This window comes from Oncorhynchus tshawytscha, linkage group LG03, assembly GCF_018296145.1.
Source record: "Oncorhynchus tshawytscha isolate Ot180627B linkage group LG03, Otsh_v2.0, whole genome shotgun sequence".
Lineage (NCBI taxonomy): Eukaryota > Metazoa > Chordata > Actinopteri > Salmoniformes > Salmonidae > Oncorhynchus > Oncorhynchus tshawytscha.
In genome coordinates, this window is record NC_056431.1 from 14,630,615 (window position 1) to 14,653,448 (window position 22,834).

General features: G+C 49.7%; 1 protein-coding gene across 2 annotated transcripts in view; it reads right to left on the reverse strand.

Annotated features, from left to right (window-relative positions):
- The window catches only part of rims2a (regulating synaptic membrane exocytosis 2a), a 215,292-nt gene that overhangs the window by 171,465 nt on the left and 20,993 nt on the right, over nt 1-22,834 (reverse strand). The window contains exons 3-4 of one of the 2 annotated variants that reach the window (XM_042310264.1): nt 7,472-7,504; nt 6,631-6,738 (exon numbers count right to left, since the gene is read on the reverse strand). The exons of the other annotated variant lie outside the window; for it this stretch is intronic. Coding sequence (XP_042166198.1) covers nt 6,631-6,738; nt 7,472-7,504 — 141 coding nt within the window. The remainder of the gene's footprint in view (nt 1-6,630; nt 6,739-7,471; nt 7,505-22,834) is intronic. 2 annotated transcript variants of the gene reach the window in all.

The following is a 22,834-nucleotide window of genomic DNA, read 5'->3' on the forward strand; positions in this document are numbered from 1 at the left end:
GTCAGACCTGAGCCAACTCTCCCTGTTTATCGTGAGGAGCCAAGGAGGAGACCAGAACCAGAGCCGGTGTTGGAGGTGAGCGAAACAGAGACTGTGAAGGAGTTAATGGGGAAATTGGAGTAGAGAGAAATGAGGGAGTTGCTGTGTTGGTGCTTTTTGCATGGATTTCGCCCGACGGAACGTGTCGGATTTGATGGCACCTGGGTTTAGTGCTCCATACTCGTCCTGAGGTGCGTGTTAGTCGGCTGGTGAAGTTGGTGCCAGCCTCACGCACCAGGCCTCCTGTGCACATCCCTAGCCTTGCACGTCCTGTGCCAGCACTGCTCTCAAGATCTCCAGTACGCCTTCACGGTCTAGCCCATCCTGTGCCACCTCCACACTCCAGCCCTCCGGTAGCAGCTCCCCGCACCAGGCTTCCTGTGCGTGTTCTCGGTTCAGTACCACCAGTACCAGCACCACGCATCAGGCCTACAGTGCGCCTCGCCTCTCCAGCGCTGCCGGAGCCTTTCTCCTCTCCTGCGCTGCCGGAGTCTCCCGTCTGTTCAGCGCTGCCGGAGCCTTTCTCCTCTACAGCGCTGCTGGAGTCTCCCGCCTGTTCAGTGCAGCCAGAGCTGCCAGCCTGCATGCCTGTTCAGCCAGCCAGAGCTGCCAGCCTGCATGGAGCAGCCAGAGCTGCCAGCCGACATGGAGCAGCCAGAGCTGCCAGCCTGCATAGAGCAGCCAGAGCTGCCAGTCTGCATGGAGCAGCCAGAGCTGCCAGTCTGCATGGAGCAGCCAGAGCTGCCAGTCTGCATGGAGCAGCCAGAGCTGCCAGTCTGCATGGAGCAGCCAGAGCTGCCAGTCTGCATGGAGCAGCCAGAGCTGTCAGTCTGCATGGAGCAGCCAGAGCTGTCAGTCTGCAAGGAGCTGCCAGTCTGCAAGGAGCTGCCAGTCTGCACAGAGTTGCCAGTCTGCACGGAGTTGCCAGTCTGCACGGAGTTGCCAGTCTGCACGGAGTTGCCAGTCTGCACGGAGCTGCCAGTCTGCAAGGAGCTGCCAGTCTGCACGGAGCCGCCAGAGCTGCCAGTCTGTAAGAAGCCGCCAGAGCTGTCAGCCTACATGGAGCAGCCAGAGCCACCAGTCAGCATGGAGCAGCCAGCTCTTTCAGTCTGCCAGGATCCGCCAGTCGGCCAGACTCTTCCAGATCCGCCAGTCAGCCAGACTCTTCCAGATCCGCCAGTCAGCCAGACTCTTCCAGATCCGCCAGTCAGCCAGACTCTTCCAGATCCGCCAGTCAGCCAGACTCTTCCAGATCCGCCAGTCAGCCAGACTCTTCCAGATCTGCCAGTCAGCCAGACTCTTTCAGATCTGCTAGTCAGCCAGACTCTTCCAGATCTGCCAGTCAGCCAGACTCTTCCAGATCTGCCAGACTCTTCCAGATCTGCCAGACTCTTCCAGATCCGCCAGTCAGCCAGACTCTTCCAGATCCGCCAGTCAGCCAGACTCTTCCAGATCTGCCAGTCAGCCAGACTCTTCCAGATCTGCCAGTCGGCCAGGATCCGCCAGTCGGCCAGGATCCGCCAGTCGGCCAGGATCTGCTGAAACCACCAGCCAGCCAGGATCTGGTAGATCTACCTACCTGCCTGAGCTTTCTCTCACTCCCGAGCTTTCTCTCACTCCCGAGCTTTCTCTCACTCCCGAGCTTCCCCTCAGTCCCGAGCTGCCTCAGTCCCGAGCTGTCCTTCAGTCCCAATCTGCTTCTCAGTCCATTGGGTTTCTGGGTGAGGACTACTAGGCCATGGTCGGCGGCGAGGGTGGACTATCCAGGGACACGAGGAGAGGGGACTAAGACATTGACTGAGTGGGTTCCACGTCCCGCGCCGCAGCCGCCACCATGGACAGACGCCCACCCGGACCCTCCCCCTCCGCATTGTTCTGTCACGCCCTTTGAGTATTTTGTGTTTTTCTTCATGTATTGGGTCAGGCCAGGGTGTGGCATGGGGTTTTTGTATTGTGGTGTGTTTTGTCTTGGGGTTTTGGTGTGTATGTATTGGGATTGTAGCTAGTGGGGTTCTCAATCAGAGGCAGGTGTTTATCGTTGTCTCTGATTGGGAACCATATTTAGGCAGCCATATTCTTTGAGTTTGTCGTGGGTGATTGTCCTATGTGTCGTTGTTCCTGTCTCAGTGTTAGTTTACACAAGTAAAGGCTGTTTCGGTTTTCGTTAAGTTCTTTGTTTTGTAGTGTTTGTTATTGATTTGTGTTTTATGTTCGTTCATTAAACATGGATCGCAATCTACACGCTGCATTTTGGTCCGACTCTGCTTCACCAAAAGAGAACCGTAACAGTAACATAATTCATCTACAACTTGTGTTCTTAACCCTGGGTCACATGGGCTTGGGAGGCTCACATGGATTTTGGTATCCACAGTGCCTCACCAATTAAAATGTTTTCAACTTCATACTATTTGTATTATGTTCTTGTATTCCGCAAAAACAAGTTTTTACCTAAATGCACTGTACACTACTTTAAAACTAGAATCTTTAGTTGCTACATCCATTGGTATGGAATACCATGATATACTCGATTAGTCTTGAAGAATATAACTTATAAATGCCTCATGAGTTTAGTTCAACTGTCTTAGCCCATCAGAACCCCATGTTGCTTGTTTCACTCCAATGTTTGTAAACAATGTAAATGTAACTAACACTGTAAAGCCTCAGAACATTGATACAACTATCATTTTGATATCATGGATGGTCAGTCCTTGAATCCATAGCTATATCTCTGAATTTGAGAGTGGTTCCATTTCTCCAGGCCTATCTCTCAGCGTTTTACCAAAACAGAGGCGGAATGACCGCTTTGTTATTGTTTCAGTTAAGGACTCCAGCTTTAAGCTTGAAAACTGCTACGTTTCCTCTCTGCCTCATGGCAAAATGTGTAGAATGGCAGGATATTGGCTTCGACACTGTAACAACAAAACATCTCTCTGTTCCATTACAAAATGTCTAAAACTGCAGGAAATTAGCTTGAAAACTGCAACTTTTATGTCTTCGATGCCAAGAGGTGGGTCTTTAAGATGTTTCTTCCCACAGTCTGAGACGTGGATTGTCCGGCCATGCACTACTGAAGTCAGAGTAAAACTCCTTGCTATTTTTATCTCACTCGAGTTATGAGGGGGTCCCTGATGAATTTGTTATCGCAAAAGGGGTTAGTGGCCCCAAAAAGTTTGAGAACCCCTGGTTTAGTGGGCATATAGAGGCTCCTAGATTCAAGACGCAACTCTCCCTAAACCAGGAAGAGGGTTAGGGAGAGGAGAAGGAGGGAGAGAGGGAAAGGGGTAGGGAGAAGGAGGGAGAGAGGGAAAGGAGGGGTAGGGAGGAGAGATGGCCAGGGAAAAGAGGGAGAGGAATAGAGTGAGAGGGAGGAGGAGAGAAATAGAGGAGAGGGGGAGGAGAGAAATAGGGGAGAGGGGGAGGAGAGAAATAGAGGAGAGGGGGAGGAGAGAAATAGAGGAGAGGGGGAGGAGAGAAATAGAGGAGAGGGGGAGGAGAGAAATAGAGGAGAGGGGGAGGAGAGAAATAGAGGAGAGGGGAGGAGAGAAATAGAGGAGAGGGGGAGGAGAGAAATAGAGGAGAGAAATAGAGGAGAGGGGGAGGAGAGAAATAGAGGAGAGGTGGGAGGAGAAAAATAGAGGAGAGAAATAGAGGAGAGGGGAGGAGAGAAATAGAGGAGAGGGGGAGGAGAGATAGAGTAGAGGGGAGGAGAGAAATAGAGTAGAGGGGGAGGAGAGAAATAGAGTAGAGGGGGAGGAGAGAAATAGAGGAGAGGGGGAGGAGAGAAATAGAGGAGGGGGGGAGGAGAGAAATAGAGGAGAGGGGGAGGAGAGAAATAGAGGAGAGGGGGAGGAGAGAAATAGAGGAGAGGGGGAGGAGAGAGAGTAGAGGGGGAGGAGAGAAATAGAGTAGAGGGGGAGGAGAGAAATAGAGGAGAGGGGGAGGAGAGAAATAGAGGAGGGGGAGGAGAGAAATAGAGGAGAGGGGGAGGAGAGAAATAGAGGAGAGCGGGAGGAGAGAAATAGAGGAGAGAAATAGAGGAGAGGGGGAGGAGAGAAATAGAGGAGAGGGGGAGGAGAGAAATAGAGGAGAGAAATAGAGGAGAGGGGGAGGAGAGAAATAGAGGAGAGGGGGAGGAGAGAAATAGAGGAGAGGGGGAGAGAGAAATAGAGGAGAGGGGGAGGAGAGAAATAGAGGAGAGGGGGAGGAGAGAAATAGAGGAGAGGGGGAGGAGAGAAATAGAGGAGAGGGGGAGGAGAGAAAAGAGGAGAGAGGGGGAGGAGAGAAATAGAGGAGAGGGGGAGGAGAGAAATAGAGGAGAGGGGGAGGAGAGAAATAGAGGAGAGGGGGAGGAGAGAAATAGAGGAGGGGAGGAGAGAAATAGAGGAGAGGGGGAGGAGAGAAATAGAGGAGAGCGGGAGGAGAGAAATAGAGGAGACGGGGAGGAGAGAGGGGTATTGAGAAGTTTAGGCAGCTGGTGGATGGCTCCCATTCCCCATCCGTCTCCCCCTCGGTCAAACCTGGTCAAACGTGCATGGCACAGCTGACGTGTAATCATATGCTGTTCATTGTACCAGCTCTGGCTGTCTATCCGACCCTTCTTACCTCTGAAACATAAGCCCTGCCCTGGCCCCTACTGTATACTGTATGACAGAGTCAACATAGTATCCCTACCAGGACCCAGCCAAGACCAGAAACTCAATACGTGTCTGCCTGTTGGTCTTAAGTATGAACTCAGAAGGTTATTTTATCAAGACAAGCCTTCTAAATGTTTAAAGTTGTGTTCCTTGTGGATGTCTGACTGGGTGACATAACATTGATGTCACATCTGATGTCATGTTTCTGTGATGTAGCACAGTCACAGTGCACGTCAGATGCATTTATTCAGCCACAATGCAATATCGATATCATCTATTACAGTTTTAAATGTAAATGGCTGTCACTTAATCCAAAAATGCATCATGCATTTTATAGATCCAAATTCTTGTGTTCTTCACCATAGTAAAATCATCCTAAAGCATATTGTCATTTTCCAGAAGCAAAAGTATGTGTTGCTTCATCTGCCCAAAAGTATCCTTTGAAAGCAAACTTGACTCTCGGCCGTTGGCAGCGTATCCATAGGGTTTCTCCTAAAGTAAATGTAATTAAATTTCCAAAATGATTTAGCATGATTAGGCTAATCCTGTATATACAGAAATTCATACAATCATTACAACACCAAAAAGCGTATTTTTAAAAAATTACTTGTTGATTGTTTTACATCGCATTGCCTGTTGGAAGGATCCTCAATTTGGGCAGCGTGCACGGGAAATACCGAATAAATGATCGTTGAGTTGCGAATGTCAGTGAAAGAGAGGCAATATTTCAAAATACAATCGCGGGAAAATGGCAATTGCTGTAAGGAGAAGACCATGACAAGACTAATATGTCTGTTATCAAAATTATACATTTATTTGAGCGAACATTTTAGCGGAGCATCGGCCGTATACACGGTGAGTGCGCATATTCACTGTCTTTATCATTGGGCCAGTTGGGTCAGTTTTGGGTCAGTTTTTGGACAATCTTTTCCTCTTCCATATTGTATTTCTGTCTCCTCTTTTCGTAGGCCTATTAGATAGTTGCAGACAACGTCGTTGTTATTTGCCTGTTTGTCAGTCAGTAGAGTTTTGTAGTAATAAAAAGATTCAGCTATTTATGTGCAAGCCTCAAGCTCTACACTGAAGGCTCTTGACTGTGTATCATGCAGCCCTTAGTTTTGTCACCAATCAGAGATGTCTATCTAACTCTCCATTGTCATCTGTCGGGTGAACGTCAATAGCAACATGCAGGATCTAACACTGGTACATTCTAATTTATAAGGTCATTTTAGGAAAACTGCCATTTTATCTATCCTCTCTTCTAGCTTGAAATAAAAACACATACAAGCTCACATCTCAATTTTTGCGTTGTCTTACACACATCACGCACGTACGCACACGCGCACACACACACACACACACACACACACACACACACACACACACACACACACACACACACACACACACACACACACATCCACTGTTTGTTTGCTGTTGAATTTGTGCTATTGCCAGTGTCTTCTGTCTGTGTTGTCCGTTTTGGCTTACAACGTTTTTTTGTAATAGCCCAGGAGGCCTTTTGCCTCTTACCTCTTGCCAGGCCGTCCTTGTAAATAAGAATTTGTTCTTATTGACTTGCCTGGTTAAATAAAGGTTAAATAAAGTGTAGTAGAATTGGATGAAAAGTGTTTATAAAAGGCCACATATTTCCCAAACAGTGATTGAGTTATATTATTGGCTATCCAATGTACTCATCACATTATGAATAGTAGACTATCTTACATAAGTCTGAAAAAGCGATGATGCATGGAATTATTTATTATAAAGGATCATTTTTATGGTAAAAATGAGCTTCCCCAAACTTGAGACTCACGCGCCGCCTATACTCTTGGTCGTATCTGACAGGTCAGAGGTCAAACATACTGTACAGACCACACTAGTCAGCCATACTGTATGTTTAGGCCTACTACAGTAACTGTCTGGTTCAGGGGCAGACAGTGCACATCTTACTTACGTCTCAGGTTCAGGCTCAGGCTCAGGCTCCTTCTCATTTTGGGACATTTGCTGCGGTTGCAGAACGTTATTTACCAGCTCAGTGATCCCACTAAAGGGACTAAACCACCTGTTCAAATAAGTAAGCAAACAACGTGACTGTACACCACACCACAGAAAGATGAAGAATCAACACATTGTCTGGGCTGGCTGAGACAAGGGAATCCCCCATTAAAGCACACACACCCAGTAAGGCTTACACAAAGTCAGAGTGGCGGTACTGTACGGAAGCCTAGCAGGGACATTCATTGTGATCACAGCAGACCAAGAAAGAGGGACAGTCAACCACATCCACAACCACAGAGAAAGAGGAGGAGAGGAAGTATAAAAGCAGGAAAGAAGCTACAGCCAATGGAAATGGGAATTGCATCGAATGGTCAGCCGATAGTTAGGAAGGTGGTAGTGGAGTAGTAGTATAATGTTTTCATATTGATCAGATAGTTAGGAAGGTGGTAGTGGAGTAGTAGTATAAGGTTTTCATATAGATCAGATAGTTAGGAAGGTGGTAGTGGAGTAGTAGTATAATGTTTTCATATAGATCAGATAGTTGCTGTGTTTAGAGGTAGATTTGGACACAATGCAGGACGGAAGGTAGCTGAATAGAAGCATCCAGTTCACACATGGATGAGGAAGTAAGGAGCCTAAAGGTGAAGCTCCCTTACAAGCGAATCAGAATGCAAATGACACACCAGAGCGAGCCAATACCAAGGGAGAAGGGGTGGGACCCGCTAAGACAGGAAGCCACATTGACCAACAGGAAGAAGTGTCAAAGCCTAGAGCACTCTGGGTAATGTGTTACTTACTGTGCCGGCTGAGGCTTTTGTTCTTCTTTGACCCTAAAAACATAAGTGTGGACAGCTCAGTGCTCAGTGCATACACAACACAAAAACATGGAGAACACACACAAAACAACACAAAGACATGGAGAACACACACAAAACAACGCAAATAAATACATACATAGACATAAACAATGATGATGATGATTATTATTACTGTATATTGTAATATGATCAAGATATTAGTGATGATGATGATGAACATAATTACTGTATATTGTAATAGCTTTAAGACATATGATCAAGATATCAGTGATGATGATGATGATGACAAAAAACACAATAATAGAAATCATAACGTTTAAAATGAAAGTAAAAACAGAAACAAGAATGATTCACAGGAACTAAATAATAAAATATTGTGCTGCCATGATGTTTGTGCTGTCATGTCACACCTGAATTGATTGAAAAAGACTCTGGAACTCTAGCTGAGGGTCTCACTACTTCCAGACTTCCAAACCATTCACCAATCATTATTAAACTAATTTACAGCAGCAGACACATCTTGTTATAAAAAGTCCTCTTTGGTACAGAGCCTGTGGTCTCATGGTAATGCTCCAGGGTCCAGTTATATACAGATATGCCTCTTCCCTGGAAACCAGGGTTTAATCCCTGGATCCACTCTTCTTCATGACACTAGTAACCCACACATCACCCCTCACAATAAAGAGGTCAGGTGAGAAGGTTTTGACAAGTCAACAGCGTGACAGCCAGGCTCATGTGCATGGACTGTATACCAAACAGGATGTCTACAGACAGACAGTCTAAGACCAGTCTCACACATAGTCTGTCTGTCTGTCTGTCTATAGATTTTATATCTTCATATCTGTCTCATTTTCTAGTTTTGACCCTCTCTGATTCAAACATTATAACCAGAAGCCTCCAGGTTTGACTGTCTTTGACTGAGGTTACACTGCTCTCTAGTGGACAGAAGTGTGGTTTCCTCTGCTAAACGTAAGAGGGGAGAGATATACACAGAACAGTAATAATGATACATGTCTAATGTAGCTGTTGAGGTGGAGCTGAGGTTGACTTGGAGTTCTGACTTTATAGGTGGCACAGCCCACTCCCCAGCCCCAGCCCCAGCTGATACCCACCCTGCAACCGAATATCTTATCCCTAGTTGTATACCCAACCCCAGCCCCAGCGCTATATGCCAGCCCCAGTACTATACCCCAGCCCCAGCCCGATACCCACCCTGCAACCGAATATCTTATCCCTAGTTGTATAGCGCTATACGCCAGCCCCCAACCCCAGCGCTATACGCCAGCCCCAGTACTATACCCCAGCCCCAGCGTACTATACACCAGCTCCAGCCCCAGTACTATACCCCAGCCCCAGTACTACCCCAGCCCCATACACACCAGCCCCAGTACTATACCCCATCCCCAGTACTATACCCCAGCCCCAGTACTATACCCCAGCCCCAGTACTATACGCCAACCACAGCCCTATACCCTCAACCCCAGCCCCAGAACCATACCCCACTCCCAGCCCTATACCCCAGCCCTACACACCAACCCCAGCCCCAGAACTATATGCCAGCCCCAGCCCTACACCCCAACCCCAGCCCCAGTACTATATTCGCCAGCCCCAGCCCTATACCCCAGCCACAGGACTATAGGCCAGCCCCAGCCCTATACTCCAGCTCCGGCCCTATACCCCAGCCCCAGTACCATACCCCAGCCCCAGTACTATACCCCAACCCCAGCCCTATAACCCAACCCCAGCCCCAGCCCTATACCCCAGCCCCAGCACTATACCCCAGCCCCAGGACTATACCCCAGCCCCAGCGCTATACCCCAGCTCCAGCACTATACCACAGCGCTATACCCCAGCCCCAGTGCTATACCCCAGCTCCAGCCCTATACGCCAGCCCCAGCCCTATACCCCAGGCCCAGTACTATACACCAGCACCAGTACTATACCCCAGCTTCTGCCCTATATGCCAGCCCCAGCACTATAACCCAGCCCCAGCCCTATACCCCAGCCCCAGTACTATAGGCCAGCAATATTCCAGCCCCAGCACTATACTCCAGCCCCTGTACTATACACCAGCCCCAGTACTATAGGCCAGCCCAATACCCCAGCCCCAGCACTATACTCCAGCCCCAGTACTATAGGCCAGCCCAATACCCCAGCCCCAGCACTATACTCCAGCCCCTGTACTATACACCAGCCCCGGCACTATACTTCAGCCCCAGTACTATACCCCAACTCCAGCCCTATACGCCAGCCCCAGCCCTATACCCCAGGCCCAGTACTATACACCAGCACCAGTACTATACCCCAGCTTCTGCCCTATATGCCAGCCCCAGCACTATAACCCAGCCCCAGCCCTATACCCCAGCCCCAGTACTATAGGCCAGCAATATTCCAGCCCCAGCACTATACTCCAGCCCCTGTACTATACACCAGCCCCAGTACTATAGGCCAGCACTATACTCCAGCCCCTGTACTATACACCAGCCCCAGTACTATAGGCCAGCCCAATACCCCAGCCCCAGCACTATACTCCAGCCCCAGTACTATAGGCCAGCCCAATACCCCAGCCCCAGCACTATACTCCAGCCCCTGTACTATACACCAGCCCCGGCACTATACTCCAGCCCCAGTACTATACCCCAACTCCAGCCCTATACACCAACCCAAGCCCCTGTACTATACACCAGCCCAAGTACTATAAATGCCAGCCCCAGTACTATACCCCAACCACAGCCCCAGCCCTCTACCCCAGCCCGAGTACTATACGCCATCCCCAGCACTATACCCCAGCCCTACACCCCAACCCCAGCCCCAGTACTATACCCCATCCCCAGCACTATACCCCAGCCCTACACCCCAACCCCAGCCCCAGTACTATATTCACCAGCCCCAGCCCTATACCCCAGCCACAGGACTATAGGCCAGCCCCAGCCCTATACTCCAGCTCCGGCCCTATACCCCAGCCCCAGTACCATACCCCAGTCCCAGTACTATACCCCAACCCCAGCCCTATAACCCAACCCCAGCCCAGCCCTATACCCCAGCCCCAGCACTATACCCCAGCCCCAGGACTATACCCCAGCCCCAGCTATACCCCAGCTCCAGCACTATACCACAGCGCTATACCCCAGCCCCAGTGCTATACCCCAGCTCCAGCCCTATACGCCAGCCCCAGCCCTATACCCCAGGCCCAGTACTATACACCAGCACCAGTACTATACCCCAGCTTCTGCCCTATATGCCAGCCCCAGCACTATAACCCAGCCCCAGCCCTATACCCCAGCCCCAGTACTATAGGCCAGCAATATTCCAGCCCCAGCACTATACTCCAGCCCCTGTACTATACACCAGCCCCAGTACTATAGGCCAGCCCAATACCCCAGCCCCAGCACTATACTCCAGCCCCAGTACTATAGGCCAGCCCAATACCCCAGCCCCAGCACAATACTCCAGCCCCTGTACTATACACCAGCCCCGGCACTATACTCCAGCCCCAGTACTATACCCCAACTCCAGCCCTATACACCAACCCAAGCCCCTGTACTATACACCAGCCCAAGTACTATAAATGCCAGCCCCAGTACTATACCCCAACCACAGCCCCAGCCCTCTACCCCAGCCCGAGTACTATACGCCATCCCCAGCACTATACCCCAGCCCTACACCCCAACCCCAGCCCCAGTACTATACCCCATCCCCAGCACTATACCCCAGCCCTACACCCCAACCCCAGCCCCAGTACGATACGCCAACCACAGCCCTATACCCCAGCCCCAGAACTATACCCCAGTCCCAGTCCCAGCCCTATACCCCAGCCCTACACCCCAACCCCAGCCCCAGAACTATACGCCAGCCCCAGCCCTACACCCCAGCCCCAGTACAACCCCAGCCCCAGTACTATAGCCCTATACCCCAGCCCCAGCCCCAGCCCTATACCCCAGCCCCAGCCCTATATGCCAGCCCCAGCCCTATACCCCAGCCCCAGTACTATAGCCCCCCAACCCCAGCCCTATAACCCAACCGCAGCCCCAGCCCTATACCCCAGCCCCAGCACTATACCCCAGCCCTTATACCCCAGCCCCAGGACTATATGCCAGCCCCAGGACTATACCCCAGCCCCAGTACTATACCCCAGCCCCAGCACTATACCCCAGCCCCAGGACTATACCCCAGCCCCAGGACTATAGGCCAGCCCCAGCACTATACCCCAGCCCTTATACCCCAGCCCCAGGACTATATGCCAGCCCCAGGACTATACCCCAGCCCCAGTACTATACCCCAGCCCCAGCACTATACCCCAGCCCCAGGACTATACCCCAGCCCCAGGACTATAGGCCAGCCCCAGCACTATACCCCAGCCCCAGCCCTATACCCCAGGACTATACCCCAGCCCCAGCCTCAGGACTATGGGCCAGCCCTATACCCCAGCCCCAGCCATATACCCCAGCCCCAGGACTATAGGCCAGCCCCAGCCCTATACCCCAGCCCCAGTACTATATTCGTCAGCCCCAGCACTATACCACAGCCCCAGGACTATAGGCCAGCCCCAGCCCAATTCTCCAGCTCCGGCCCTATACCCCAGCCCCAGTACTACACCCCAACCCCAATACCATACCCTAACCATAGTACTATACCCTAACCCCAGTACCATACCCTAACCATAGTACGGTACCCTAACCCCAGTACCATACCCTAACCATAGTACTGTACCCTAACCCCAGTACCATACCCTAACCATAGTACTGTACCCTAACCCCAGTACCATACCCCAGCCCCAGTACTATGCAGCCCCAATACTAGCGTGAGAGTGGCTCCTTGAGAGAGAGTGGAGTTGACGTAGCTCCTGCCGCACAGACAGACAGCAGGACAATTACACAACGGCCTGTCGCTGAGAGTTTAGTGTTTAGGGAAGAACTCCTAGATGTAATGAATGTGGCTCCCTGAAGCAGCCAGCTCCCCACAAGAGGCCAGACTGAGAGACCTAGCTCACCTCACCTACAGACACACCACAACGTTGGGTGGGTCCAAGATGCCACCCTATTCTATATAGGGAATAGTGAGCAATTTGGGACGCACACCAGAACGTGAACCTCTCTAGATTGTGCAGCTCTATGGCATGATGTCAACCCTCTCTAGGTTGTGCAGCTCAATGGCATGATGTCAACCCTCTCTAGGTTGTGCAGCTCTACGTTATGACGTGGGCCAGTCTTACATCATGAAACTGAAGGAGGAAGGGTCTGTGAGCCCTGGGCCAGGCCCACTGTTCACACCACAGGACGTTACCATGACCACCTGCTCCTACTCCACACCTTCTGTAGCTGGACAGGACCAACTCTCTCTGCTGTTTTATTCATACATCTTCACGTGCCTTTCCCAAATGACACCCTATTCCCTATATAGTCCACTACTTTTGATGAGGGCCCTTAGGGAATAGGATACGTTTTGAGACCCACCCTATATGACCGACTGGGTTCAAATCCAGTTCTCTTCCTGCACATCACAATGCTGTGTTAGACTGCTGAGCCAAAGCCTATGCATCAGTTCATGGAACTAACTCAAGTTAAGTAATGCAGGTCTCACTCACTCTCTTTCTACCTCCCTCCCTCCAACTTTCTCTTCTCCCCCCATTCTCCTTCTCTCGCTCCCTCCAGCTCTCTCTTACCCTCCCCCTATTCTTCTCCCCCCCTTTCTCCTTCTCCTTCTCCCTCTACCGCTCAATAACCTGCCTGTTCCTAAGTCAGGTCAGAGTAAGAGAACCACATCGATGTGACATCTATACAACGAGCCCTGAATCATCACATTCTCACCATGCAGCCGGTCAGGAGAACAAGCGCTGCACCCCAAATGGAACCCTATTCCCTAAATAGTGCACTATGTTTGACCAGGGCCCACAGGCTGCCAAAACCCTTTTAATTCTTTCTGATGGGCTGAATAAATAGAAGCACAGTCTGCCTATCCTCTCTGTCAGTCACAGGCTGACGTGACGTAGCTAGAAGAGATACATTACACAGTCATGAGACATAGAACCACAGTCTACCTATCCTCTCTGTGTGACGTAGCTAGAAGAGATACATTACACAGTCATGAGTCATAGAACCACAGTCTGCCTATCCTCTCTGTCAGTCACAGGCTGATGTGACGTAGCTAGAAGAGATACATTACACAGTCATGAGACATAGAACCACAGTCTGCCTACCTATCAGTCACAGGCTGTGTGACGTAGCTAGAAGAGATACATTACACAGTCATGAGACATGGAACCACAGTCTGCCTATCCTCTCTGTCAGTCACAGGCTGACGTGACGTAGCTAGAAGAGATACATTACACAGTCATGAGACATAGAACCACAGTCTGCCTATCCTCTGTCAGTCACAGGCTGACGTGTAGCTAGAAGAGATACACATTACACAGTCATGAGTCATAGAACCACAGTCTGCCTACCCTCTCTGTCAGTCACAGGCTGACGTGACGTAGCTAGAAGAGATACATTACACAGTCATGAGACATAGAACCACAGTCTGCCTACCCTCTCTGTCAGTCACAGGCTGATGCTAGAAGAGATACATTACACAGTCATGAGACATAGAACCACAGTCTGCCTATCCTCTCTGTGTGACGTAGCTAGAAGAGATACATTACACAGTCATGAGTCATAGAACCACAGTCTGCCTATCCTCTCTGTCAGTCACAGGCTGATGTGACGTAGCTAGAAGAGATACATTACACAGTCATGAGACATAGAACCACAGTCTGCCTATCCTCTCTGTGTGACGTAGCTAGAAGAGATACATTACACAGTCATGAGTCATAGAACCACAGTCTGCCTATCCTCTCTGTCAGTCACAGGCTGATGTGACGTAGCTAGAAGAGATACATTACACAGTCATGAGACATAGAACCACAGTCTGCCTATCCTCTCTGTCAGTCACAGGCTGACGTGACGTAGCTAGAAGAGATACATTACACAGTCATGAGTCATAGAACCACAGTCTGCCTATCCTCTCTGTCAGTCACAGGCTGACGTGACGTAGCTAGAAGAGATACATTACACAGTCATGAGACATAGAACCACAGTCTGCCTATCCTCTCTGTGTGACGTAGCTAGAAGAGATACATTACACAGTCATGAGTCATAGAACCACAGTCTGCCTACCCTCTCTCAGTCACAGGCTGATGTGACGTAGCTAGAAGAGATACATTACACAGTCATGAGACATAGAACCACAGTCTTGCCTATCCTCTCTGTCAGTCACAGGCTGACGTGACGTAGCTAGAAGAGATACATTACACAGTCATGAGACATAGAACCACAGTCTGCCTATCCTCTCTGTGTGACGTAGCTAGAAGAGATACATTAATTACACAGTCATGAGACATAGAACCACAGTCTGCCTATCCTCTCTGTGTGACGTAGCTAGAAGAGATACATTACACAGTCATGAGTCATAGAACCACAGTCTGCCTATCCTCTCTGTCAGTCACAGGCTGATGTGACGTAGCTAGAAGAGATACATTACACAGTCATGAGACATAGAACCACAGTCTGCCTATCCTCTCTGTGTGACGTAGCTAGAAGAGATACATTACACAGTCATGAGACATAGAACCACAGTCTACCTATCCTCTCTGTGTGACGTAGCTAGAAGAGATACATTACACAGTCATGAGACATAGAACCACAGTCTGCCTATCCTCTCTGTGTGACGTAGCTAGAAGAGATACATTACACAGTGTGCAGTAGAGTGAAGGCTCACAAGGAGTGTGTGATCACTTACTGACATCCAAGCGTTAAGGACACAAAACAAATATCTAGTAGTCTATACAAATCGAGACTATTTGTAACATTTTGGTCTGAACACATTTTTTATTTTATTTATTTAACTTGGCAAGTCAGTTATGAACAAATTCTTATTTTCAATGGCGGCCTAGGAACAGTGGGTTAACTGCCTTGTTCAGGGGATTTGAACTTGCAACCTTTTGGTTACTAGTCCAACACTCTAACCACTAGGCTACGCTGCCGCCCCAATTTGGGTTATAGCTGAGAAAACAAATACATTGTTGATGCAAGGTTTGAGGAGTAAATACCTATTTTACATATTTTACACTGACGTTACATGTGACAGTAATAACTTCCTTTGAGATGATTGTTGTGTTATGGTTGGCATGGATACATGACGCAGAGTACATGGTGTCCATCTGTCAGTTGCATCCATCCCTACCTACATTTCACACAACAGACAGCATGACAACACATACACGCCAGTCCCACGGATGGAAGCCTTGATGGCATCATGTAACAGGGGCGTCAGGTAGCCTAGCTGTTAAGTGTAACCGAAAGGTTTCCCTGTTTGAATACCTGAGCTAACCAATTGAAACATCTGTCGATGTGCCCTTGAGCAAGGCACTTAATCCTAATTGCTCCTGTAAGTGGTTCTGGATAAGACGGTCTGCTAAATGAATCAAATGTAACAGAGATAGTTACACTGTTAAGAGAAACCTAAACAACTAATCCACACTCCAACTCTTACATTTCCCTGTGGGATTTCAGAGAAGACATGTTGAGAGGAGAAAACCCTTTACTTCATACATGACATTATACTGAGCAGACACAGCTTTCTCTGTTACATTGCACTGAGCTTCTCCACACTGACTCAACCCAGGGAATAAATGCTTCCCAATTACTCTGCCTGCCTCCTTCCCTCCCTCCCATCCACCTCCCTCCCTCCCCTGCCTCCCTACACCTCCCTCGTATGCCCCTCCAGTGCCTCCCTTCGTTCCCCTGCCTAAATATGTCTGGGCGGTCCAAAACCAGTCAATCTAGCATGTGTTAATTCTAAGAAGCCCACTCTGCCTTTCAGAAGTCGGTGCGGAGCGGAGCAGAGGGTGGCGTAGCAGAGAGGACTGTGGGATACGGTCAGATACAGTGGTCCTAAGGGCCAGCATGACTTTTCCCTTCATCAACAGTGTAGTAGTAACTGGGACATGCTCAACATGGCTTCCAACTGGACATTTTCACAACAGTCTCATGCTACGTCCCAAAGAGCACCCTATTCCATATGGGTCCTGGTCAAAATTAGTGCCTATACTAGGGTATAGGGTGCCATTTGAGATGCTGTTTCTGTATAGTAGTGTCATGACCAGCCCTAACCACTCAGTCTGTCTAAGTCTTCCCATGTCTTCCAAATAATTGGATGAAGAGATCATCCTGAGGCTCAGTAGGAAGATACCACATACAGACAATTAACACTTAATGCTTATGACTGCCAGGAGCACAAGTCATGTATATATACAATATATTAAACCACTCAGCAATACACAACTATAAGCTTGTAGCAGTGTGTACAGTACAGTAATCAAATCATTTTTAGCAGTTGCAGTTTTTAAACCGATGCAGATCTGGTAACAGATCTGTTTCTGCTCTTGCCATTTGTCATTGTCAAGCCTGATAGAAACAAACTGGCACTATGGCTACAGTGAGTACTGTGACCAGGGCAGAACCACCTCTCTCTACCTGCATGAGCCTGACAGGAACAGGAAGAAGAAGAGCTGTTCTAAAAATGAAATGGCAGCTCATTTAAGGACATGCAGCAGATTAAGTCCAGAGACACCTGTTCATTACACCTTTCTTCTTGTGTGTGTGTGTGTGTGTGTGTGTGTGGTGTGTGTGTGTGTGTGTGTGTGTGTGTGTGTGTGTGTGTGTGTGTGTGTGTGTGTGTGTGTGTGTGTGTGTGTGTGTGTGTGTGTGTGTGTGTGTGTGTGTGTGCTGCTACTTAACACTTTTCTCGCTCCAAGAGGATTATGGGTAGGGGGTGAGAGAGAGAGAGAAAGAGAGAGAGCGAGAGAGTGAGCTGATAACTTCCTTTTGCACTCTGGGGGTGAATTCCAAATAGCACCCTATTACCTATATAGTGCACTACTTTTGACCAAGGCCCAGGCTAGGGTACTATTTGGGAGACAGCCTGGCTCATTCTGCCACGTTGTGATAGGGAGCAGAGCAGGAATCTGGTCATTGCGAGGAGGAGAGAGTTTGTTTGAGTAGCTACATCACGTCTATATATTTCTATGCATTGAGGGACAAGCTGTGCACCACAGTTATAGTGATAGGATTGTATGTGCAGTACTGTACACACTGCAACCCTGGGCTTCCTGACCAGAGTACTGCACTAATATTCACATGTGATTGTCAAAAAGAGTTGGCAGCGGGATTTGTCTGAGCAGTGGGAAACTCACTAATCTGTAGCCAAATATAACTTCAAACTCATCTGTTTGAACAGATTACCTGCCAGGATTCAATTGAGCCTCCTCAAATCGTAGCTCCCCTCCGGAGATGTTTCCTAGCGGCACGGAGACAGCTAACTACCCAGCAGCATCCTACACATTCACAACTTCATCATATTCATCTGTATCTACACACTGTTGTGCTAATGCTCTGTGTTACCGCTCTACTAGAGCAGTACATACTGTAGGACCAATATGACATTTTAATAATGAGTTCAGATAAAAGGGACATTCATTTCTACATTGGTGTATGTGAGTGTATGGTAGTCAGTGTTGTGTGAACTCTGTCCTCTTAGTCTATATCTGCTACAGTATGTCTGTGTATAAGTGTGTGTGTGTGTGTGTGTGTGTGTGTGTGTGTGTGTGTGTGTGTGTGTGTGTGTGTGTGTGTGTGTGTGTGTGTGTGTGTGTGTGTGTGTGTGTGTGCGCATGTGTTTCTGTGGGGGTGTGCATACTTGTGTGTGTACTCGCCTGCCTGCCTACATTCTACAACCTGAAACGGATACATTTCATTTTGGCTTGGATCAGCAATTTCTAGGCAGCTGACGTCGTCCCATGTTGATGTTACATCTCCACATGTGTATGTACGCACACATACACACACGCGTTTGTTTTACTATCCTTGTGGGGACCAAACAATTGATTCCCATTTTTAAAAAAGGTACAAAATTTACCTAACCCGTAAGCCTTTTTCCTTGTGGGGATGTGAGAAATGTCCCCAATTTTCCTTGTTTTACTATCCTTGTGAGGACTTCTGGTCTCTCTCTCTCTCTCTCTCTCTCTCTCTCTCACTCTCTCTCTCTCTCTCTCACTCTCTCTCTCTCTATTTCTCTTTCAAAGTAGCTTAAAATAATAGCCTGCATGGCTAACAATAGAGGGGTAATGGATACCCAGGCTAATATTGTGCTGTGCAGGTTGCATCCCAAATGGCACCCTATTCATTATTTAGTGCACTACTGTTGACTAGAGCCCTGTGGGAGCCATTTGATACTTAGCCACAATTACCTGTCTCAATTCATCTCTGGCAAGTACGTCACTATTGGCTTGCTTAACTAAATTGCAAACATGCACAGGAGTACACACATGGGAAAACAGCCAGCCAGGCAGCGCTACATGATACCATGATATCACTGTGACAGCACTTAGACAGATACACACCCATCAGTGGACAGAAATACTGCTGCACAGGCATAATACACACACACACACACACACACACTGCATTAGTACACAGGGTTTAAAACCACCCACACAGGGATAATGTCCGTCGAAGCTAACAATATTAAATGTAACCCTGCTGCCTCACTGTAACCAAGCTGAACTAAGACAGCCCTGTAATACCCACTGCCTAAATCAATCTGGTAATAACCTTAAAAGGATCTCAGAGCCAATAAATGGGAATATGTCCAACAACACTGAGTCAGCAGTTAACCTTACATTAGCACAGAGAAATGGACAAACGTTAAATTAGCATCGACAGCCTAAAATACCTTCCTGCAAACATCTCTCGCCTCACAGGACAGAACTCAAATAGGAGTAGTCTAGGTTTCACTGGGGAATGCTCTGTATGCAACACCCTCTGCCATACAACACATCCCATCTTAGTGTAGTCATGGTAACGGTGGCAGTATCTCAGTGGGGTGTGGTGATATTAAGGGACTAGTACTAGATCCCTTCACCATCGCACATCAGTCCAAGAGGTCGGGCCCAGGATAAACGCTTTTTACACACACACGCATACACACACGCACACACACGGACACAAACATACACAATATCTAAGCATGTGTTGTAGTAGAAACTGTAGACAACAACAACGTCTCTGTATTGCTCTGTACATTGTGTGTGTTGTTGTTGTTGTTGTTGTTGTTGTGTGTGTGTGTGTGTGTGTGTGTGTGTGTGTGTGTGTGTGTGTGTGTGTGTGTGTGTGTGTGTGTGTGTGTGTGCATTCATGTACAAACAGCATGCAGCATGTCCTACTGTAGCTTACATAAGGTCATACATTAATTTGTGGTGATGTCATAATGACTATTCATCCTCCGTATATGTGTCAATCACCATTCCATTATAATCTAGCTAAACACTGTCCGACCACACACACACACACACACACACAATACACAGTGAGCCTTCATCTTCTCCATGGCATATCCAATGACAGATATATGGGCCACACCATAGCAATATGAAGGGGCCCAGCCTGCATACCAAAACACCCACCTGAGTCCCACCACTCTGCACTGGGCAGCTAGCCCACCTGTGTTGAACTGTCAGAGTCCCACCACTCTGTACTGGGCAGCTAGCCCACCTGTGTTGAACTGTCAGTCCCACCACTCTGCACTGGGCAGCTAGCCCACCTGTGTTGAACTGTCAGAGTCCCGCCATTCTGCACTGGGCAGCTAGCCCACCTGTGTTGAACTGTCAGAGTCCCGCCATTCTGCACTGGGAAGCTAGCCCACCTGAGTTGAACTGTCAGAGTCCCACCATTCTGCACTGGGAAGCTAGCCCACCTGTGTTGAACAGAGTGCCATTCTGCACTGGGAAGTCCCTGTGTTGAACTGTCAGTCCCGCCATTCTGCACTGGGAAGCTAGCCCACCTGTGTTGAACTGTCAGAGTCCCACCATTCTGCACTGGGAAGCTAGCCCACCTGTGTTGAACTGTCAGAGTCCCGCCATTCTGCACTGGGAAGCTAGCCCACCTGTGTTGAACTGTCAGAGTCCCACCATTCTGCACTGGGCAGCTAGCCCACCTGTGTTGAACTGTCAGAGTCCCACCATTCTGCACTGGGCAGCTAGCCCAGCTCAGCCCACCTGTGTTGAACTGTCAGAGTCCCACCACTCTGCACTGGGAAGCTAGCCCACCTGTGTTGAACTGTCAGTCCCACCACTCTGTACTGGGCAGCTAGCCCACCTGTGTTGAACTGTCAGTCCCACCACTCTGTACTGGGCAGCTAGCCCACCTGTGTTGAACTGTCAGTCCCACCACTCTGTACTGGGCAGCTAGCCCACCTGTGTTGAACTGTCAGTCCCACCACTCTGTACTGGGCAGCTAGCCCACCTGTGTTGAACTGTCAGTCCCACCACTCTGTACTGGGCAGCTAGCCCACCTGTGTTGAACTGTCAGTCCCACCACTCTGTCCCAGCCCATGTCTGAACTGGGCAGCTAGCCCACCTGTGTTGAACTGTCAGTCCCACCACTCTGTACTGGGCAGCTAGCCCACCTGTGTTGAACTGTCAGTCCCACCACTCTGTACTGGGCAGCTAGCCCACCTGTGTTGAACTGTCAGTCCCACCACTCTGTACTGGGCAGCTAGCCCACCTGTGTTGAACTGTCAGAGTCCCACCACTCTGCACTGGGCAGCTAGCCCACCTGTGTTGAACTGTCAGAGTCCCACCACTCTGCACTGGGCAGCTAGCCCACCTGTGTTGAACTGTCAGTCCCACCACTCTGCACTGGGCAGCTAGCCCACCTGTGTTGAACTGTCAGAGTCCCACCACTCTGCACTGGGCAGCTAGCCCACCTGTGTGAACTGTCAGTCCCACCACTCTGCACTGGGAAGCTAGCCCACCTGTGTTGAACTGTCAGTCCCACCACTCTGTACTGGGCAGCTAGCCCACCTGTGTTGAACTGTCAGTCCCACCACTCTGTACTGGGCAGCTAGCCCACCTGTGTTGAACTGTCAGTCCCACCACTCTGTACTGGGCAGCTAGCCCACCTGTGTTGAACTGTCAGTCCCACCACTCTGTACTGGGCAGCTAGCCCACCTGTGTTGAACTGTCAGTCCCACCACTCTGTACTGGGCAGCTAGCCCACCTGTGTTGAACTGTCAGTCCCACCACTCTGCACTGGGAAGCTAGCCCACCTGTGTTGAACTGTCAGTCCCACCACTCTGTACTGGGCAGCTAGCCCACCTGTGTTGAACTGTCAGTCCCACCACTCTGTACTGGGCAGCTAGCCCACCTGTGTTGAACTGTCAGTCCCACCACTCTGTACTGGGCAGCTAGCCCACCTGTGTTGAACTGTCAGTCCCACCACTCTGTACTGGGCAGCTAGCCCACCTGTGTTGAACTGTCAGTCCCACCACTCTGTACTGGGCAGCTAGCCCACCTGTGTTGAACTGTCAGAGTCCCACCATTCTGCACTGGGCAGCTAGCCCACCTGTGTTGAACTGTCAGTCCCACCACTCTGTACTGGGCAGCTAGCCCACCAGTGTTGAACTGTCAGTCCCACCACTCTGTACTGGGCAGCTAGCCCACCTGTGTTGAACTGTCAGTCCCACCACTCTGTACTGGGCAGCTAGCCCACCTGTGTTGAACTGTCAGAGTCCCACCATTCTGCACTGGGCAGCTAGCCCACCTGTGTTGAACTGTCAGAGTCCCACCACTCTGTACTGGGCAGCTAGCCCACCTGTGTTGAACTGTCAGTCCCACCACTCTGCACTGGGCAGCTAGCCCACCTGTGTTGAACTGTCAGAGTCCCACCACTCTGTACTGGGCAGCTAGCCCACCTGTGTTGAACTGTCAGTCCCACCATTCTGCACTGGGCAGCTAGCCCACCTGTGTTGAACTGTCAGAGTCCCACCACTCTGCACTGGGCAGCTAGCCCACCTGTGTTGAACTGTCAGTCCCACCACTCTGTACTGGGCAGCTAGCCCACCTGTGTTGAACTGTCAGTCCCACCACTCTGTACTGGGCAGCTAGCCCACCTGTGTTGAACTGTCAGAGTCCCACCATTCTGCACTGGGAAGCTAGCCCACCTGAGTTGAACTGTCAGAGTCCCACCATTCTGCACTGGGAAGCTAGCCCACCTGTGTTGAACTGTCAGAGTCCCACCACTCTGTACTGGGCAGCTAGCCCACCTGAGTTGAACTGTCAGAGTCCCACCACTCTGTACTGGGCAGCTAGTCCACCTGTGTTGAACTGTCAGAGTCCCACCACTCTGTACTGGGCAGCTAGCCCACCTGTGTTGAACTGTCAGAGTCCCACCACTCTGCACTGGGAAGCTAGCCCACCTGAGTTGAACTGTCAGAGTCCCACCACTCTGTACTGGGCAGCTAGCCCAC